The sequence below is a fragment of the Palaemon carinicauda genome, chromosome 13, assembly GCF_036898095.1.
Source record: "Palaemon carinicauda isolate YSFRI2023 chromosome 13, ASM3689809v2, whole genome shotgun sequence".
Classification (NCBI taxonomy): domain Eukaryota; kingdom Metazoa; phylum Arthropoda; class Malacostraca; order Decapoda; family Palaemonidae; genus Palaemon; species Palaemon carinicauda.
In genome coordinates this window covers 70625253-70630590 of record NC_090737.1, presented here as the reverse complement: position 1 = coordinate 70630590, position 5338 = coordinate 70625253, and the positions used below count along the sequence as shown (strand labels likewise).

The 5338-nt window shown below is 36.8% G+C and overlaps 1 protein-coding gene across 1 annotated transcript; it reads right to left on the bottom strand.

Moving 5' to 3' along the window:
* LOC137651645 (uncharacterized) lies at window positions 1-4912 on the bottom strand. Its single transcript, XM_068384865.1, has 2 exons — window positions 357-4912; window positions 1-67 (listed from the first exon to the last, which is right to left on the bottom strand). Exons 1-2 carry the CDS (start codon window positions 4910-4912, stop codon window positions 1-3), a joined length of 4623 nt encoding a protein of 1540 aa, XP_068240966.1.
* Between the last annotated feature and the right edge of the window lie 426 nt (window positions 4913-5338).

The window sequence follows — 5338 nt, the reverse complement described above, 5'->3', positions numbered from 1 at the left end:
CTAACGAGCCGAGTTGATTACATCCTTTGTAATATTGCTCAAATTTAAAGGATTTAATTCCATGTTCCTGTAAATATGCATTTGTCTCGTAATCGCTCAAGAAACTAGAGACCTGATTTGCACCAGCAACGAATTGCGATCCCAAATCAGACAGACATAAGGAGGGAATGCCAAATTCATATGTATGAAGTTGTAATGCTCTAATAAATTCCTCTGAAGTTAAATCCATACAAATTTTCAAGTTAATAGCCCGAGACCATAGACATGTAATACATAACAACCATACCTTGACAGTATTTCCTTGATCATTCTTTATTTTAAATGGACCCATATGATCAATGAAAATCTGTCTGTACGGTATGTTTTCAGGATTAATCCTAAACTCTGGGTAATGACTTTGATTTAATTTGATTACCCTCCCATTTAATCTCTTACAAGTAATGCAGTTTGACAGAACTTTCTTCACAGTCGAGTATATATGGGTAATCCAAAAGTTTCTTCTAAGTTCCGCCAACAAAGGATAACCACCAGCATGTGAGAGCTTCACGTGCAATTCCCTTATAATCAGAGGAACCAACATACTGTCCTTCGATAGTAGTAAAGGATAGTTGAACTTGTTAAGATGTTGGACTTCCTTCAATCTTCGGCATTTACTTTTTACCCTCACCATGCCATCCGAATCAAGAAACAAGTTCAACTGTGCAACAATGTTAGGCAGATTCTTCAACTGCTTCTGTTTTGAGTGAAAATAATCAAAGACATCTGGGAAGTGAATATGTTGATCCCTGATTATAATCTGCCTACAAGCTTCATCATAAAAGTTAAAACCTTCATCTTCAACTTCAAAATGATCTAGAGCTGGATGTTTGCTTTTAAACTTAGATTTCAAAATGCTGCAGAACCTGAGCACCACCGCATGCACTCTCACGGCCTTCTCAAAACTAGAAACCCTATTAAAAGGGAAAAGATGTTCCGAGCCCACATTCGGAGGTGAACAAGCACTACCACAATTTGTTTCCACTTTATGCACTTGTTTTGATTCAAATAATCCAGGTATGATGAAAGACAATGTCCTGTCACTACAGATCACATTGCTTTCGCTCTCTGTAATGAACTTAGGACCAGTTATATAGTTTGTTTTCATTAGCTGCCTAAAGGATAAAGGTCTGGTGATGCAGTCTGCTGGATTATCTTCTCCAGACACAAAAGAAAATTTCATACAAGAATCCTCACACAGCTTATTGATATACTCTAATCTATTGAGTATAAAGGGTTGCTTTTTTTTTAGTTTGTCAAGTTTCAAGGCGTAAGACTGCAGCCAGGTCAGTACCACCAAACTGTCAGAATAGACCTCGCATCCAACTATCTCAATAGGATCAATGCAACCAAATCCTGAAAGTTCATTCATCAAATCCTTTACAGTTTCTACAGTTAAAGCAAGAGCATGTAATTCCAAGCTTGGTATGGATTTTGACTCCAATTGTTTACTCACCAGTTTATTTCTTGCTAAAATAAAGTATATCTTATTTGTACTTATGTTATACAGATACACTGCAGCGCCAAACAGAACCTTACTACTATCAGCAAACCCAACCAATTTATATTTGTCAGTACGAGCACCAAAATTCCGTGGGAACTCTACAGAAGGTGCAGAATTGGCCTGCTTGCAGATATTCTTCCATTCATTGATCAAAGGAGCAGTAAGCTTTTCATCCCAATCTAGTTCTGGTCTACACTGCAATCTGTGTAGAAACAATCTGGCTCGATTCAGTATAGGTCCATTGAAATTAAGAAGATCGAACTGTGAAGCTATAGTAGATAAAACTTGTCTTTTTGTTGATGAATTTATATCCAGTTGTATGGGTTTTGTAGACAAGGTATCACTCATTCGATCCCACTCAAGTCCCAGCAGTTTACTTTTTGTCGGAGCCTCTGTTTCCTGAATTTTGTCAATTTTTTTTTGTAATGACATGTCATTTGATAAAAACTGCTGAAGTGAAAACTTATAAGGACTGAAAATATCCTCCAACATTGTATACATCCACAACAAACACTCAGACGTTTCTGCCGTAAATGCACAGTTGTCCATATAAGACAACTGATAAATGGTTCTCTTGAGTTTCATCAATTGAAAAGAATCATTGGTAGAATCCAGTATCAATATCTTGTATAACCCAAGCATTAATAATGCAGGTGAACATCTAAGCCCAAAAGGAAGTCTACTATTCTTAAAGCCAATAATTGAAAAATCTGCCTCTTCAAGATTTCTAAACCATAAAAAACAAAGGCGATTTTGGTCGGCTTCCTCAAGACCTATATTGTTGAATGCCTTCTTTATATCAAAGCAACACAATTTGCTTCCGAACCTCAAATTAATAATGGAAGTGGAGAGTTTCTGATTTAATGTGGGACCAGCATGCATAGTTTGATTGTGATTCATACTTCCTTTGTCACTCAAATTGGACAGGAACACAACCCTACATTTTGTGGTCTCACGATCAGGCTTAAAAATGCCCATAAAAGGCATGAAACTGGACTCTGGATGCTCCTTCTTGAATTTATCAAGATTTTCAATTCTCTTAATTATACCAGCATCTGCTTGCTCTTTAAATACCATATTAATCTGCTTCAGTTTATCATCTAAATTTCCTTGAAATTTTCTTTGCAAGCCTGACAGTATTTTCTCTGATATATTGAAGTTATGTCCCAAAAGGTGAGAAACTCTAGGGTTCCAGAGTAATGGCATTACCAGCCTCCCTTCACTATTCCTTGCAGTTTTCTCTAAAACGTAATTGACCAGCTGAGTATGGATTTCAACAGTTTCAGAGTATATTGAAGTCTCTCTATCCAATGCTTCGTCACAAACAGAATCAAGTACATCCTTTTCAATATCAACTAACCCACTGACTTCATCATCCTCTCCTTCCAAAACAAATGATTCATTTCTTATCTCGATTTTACCAAAATCTATATTAGAGGTTTGATAAAACTTAGCTTCTTTTGAAGGCAGGTAGTCTGGGGTTCTATTAGTTGTCGAAATGTAGGAAGACGACGAGACTTCAGGGGCATATGGTAAATAAGGCAGATCATGTAAAATAGTCTCGGTTGCTCCCTTTAAAACTACACCATGAGGAGTTCTTGAACATATAGATTTCTCTCCGAATACAATTTCAGTCTCAGGTATGCAATAGCTGGATTTTGATCCCAAAATAAGCTGAATATCAGAAATATCTTCTGAACCATCCAAAAGTCTTGTATCTGCCAATTTATATCCTTTTGACAGAAATCCATTCACAACTCTGTTCAACTTGGGAAGATTCAAAGTAATATTTATATTTGGAAGGCACAATGCATAAATGACTCTTGAATCCCTGTCAAATTTCATTTCCACCTCAACAATTTTGGTGTCATAACTTCTAGGGACATTGATACCATTCACAGTAAGTTTAACACACTCTCGTATGACTGGTAGATTCAATCTGCTTGCCAACTCTTCAGATATAAAATTGGATTGACATCCACTGTCTTTCATACAACGCACATTGGATCCACTTATGTTACACGTGAAGGTTGGAAGAATCGTATCTCCCTCACTTGAGTTATTCAAAGCCTCTGTAATAGTAGTAATGTTATTCTGGGATCTTTCCATAGGATTTTTAGCCTTTGGGTCTTTCTCGTCCTTGTTTTTTTCATGGAACTTTTTCTTGTTAAGGTCCAGATTCTTTTGACCAATGTCATTGGATTGATTTTCCCCTGGATGAGTGCACAAGTAATTCCAATGAAAACCTTTGCAATTTGCACACCGATATCTAAATTTGTATCTGCACTTTTCAGTAGAATGTGATGCCAGGCCACATCTAGTACATCCATCGATACTCATCAATTTCTCGACTTTGGAAACAGGAGAAATAAAGTTCGTACAATCTCTGATGTTATGGCTGGCCTTTTCTTGGACTGTGCTACACAAGGAGCATGGATAACATTTTGCAGTAGCTCCACTAGTTCCCTCTGGTGTGAAGTTCACATTTATTGCCATATCCACAGAATGATCTGTTACTTTCACTTTCTTCTTATGGTGACTGTATCTTGTGCAGGCAGTGAAGAAATCATCACTAATCTCTTCAATTGAAGGCCATGTATGGTTAGTGATATTTATCAGTAAATCCCTGAACTTTTCATTCAGACCTGTCCACACAAAGTATTGCAAAATATAATCAATAGTAACATTCAACTTACGGACATTCTCTATTATACCTTTAACTTTGGATACATATTCAAATGGGTCATCACATTTGTCCAAGTTTAGCTCAGATAGCTGCTTGATGGTGCTGAATTTCTGAACGTCTGGAGAAGCAAGTGCCTTTTCTAAGAGCTCCTTTGCTTTACTATATCCTTGGTTATGAGACTCCAAGGAATCTATCAAAACCAAGGCTCTTCCAGTTATCTGCTGCTTTAGGAGCAAAAGCTTTTCGTAGTCAGAGTATTCATACCTGTTTATAACTGCCTCAAACTGAGATAGAAATTTTGTTAGATCTTCGTTCTCTTGACCAGAGTATCGAGGTAAAGGAGCTGTTGGTCTCTTCAAAAGGGGAAGAGCTGGAGTAGGGGGTGATGGTGTAGTCGGTACAGGCGATTGGAGCTTAAATAAAGACGAACGTAGTTTGTCTTGATACTTTTCACAGGCCTCCAATTCTTCCATTAGTTCACTTTCGTTTTCTTCAGAACTCCATTTAATACCCTGTATTTGAAGATCCAAATCCTTCAAACGTGCCATGTTGTCAGTTAACTTAGACTCAAGTGCTAGCTTATCTGAAGCTTCAAGTAAGATGAACTGATCACGTTGATTAAAAGACTCCGTAACAGACTTTCTTACAAACTTCCGAGAAGTTATTAATCTCTTCAGTTCAGTCATCTTGACTAATATATAAGTAACAATAACAACAGACCACAGTAAAACAATAAATAGCAGTACTAATACAAGCAGAAGTGTATAAACAGTAATCACAAAAAATAACTTAAAGTAATTTTTATGTAAATTATTACCATGGACCCTAAACCTACCTCCGGGAAACACAGCCACCCACTCAACTTCCAGATCCTGTCACGGTCGCCATGTATAAAATTGAGGTTTTTATACAGATTTAATGATAAGGTAACTCATTAAATTTATAAGTTAATATAGGGTATAGTAAATAATAAAGTATAAGTTACAATCAATTTAATTGTAATGTATATACTCGAACCAAAAATAAACTTCTGAATGACAAACACTTGACGTGAACCATAAGGATAGAAAGTGAGTACTTGGGCTGCATCATCCGGAGGCCAATGAAATGAA

Coding starts and splice junctions, on each gene's coding strand:
- LOC137651645 (XM_068384865.1), bottom strand. CDS start 4,912: ATGACTGAACTGAAGAGATTAATAACTTCTCGGAAGTTTGTAAGAAAG. Junction 68..356: donor ATTAATCCTGAAAACATACC/GTACAGACAGAT, acceptor GCATATTTACAG/GAACATGGAATTAAATCCTT.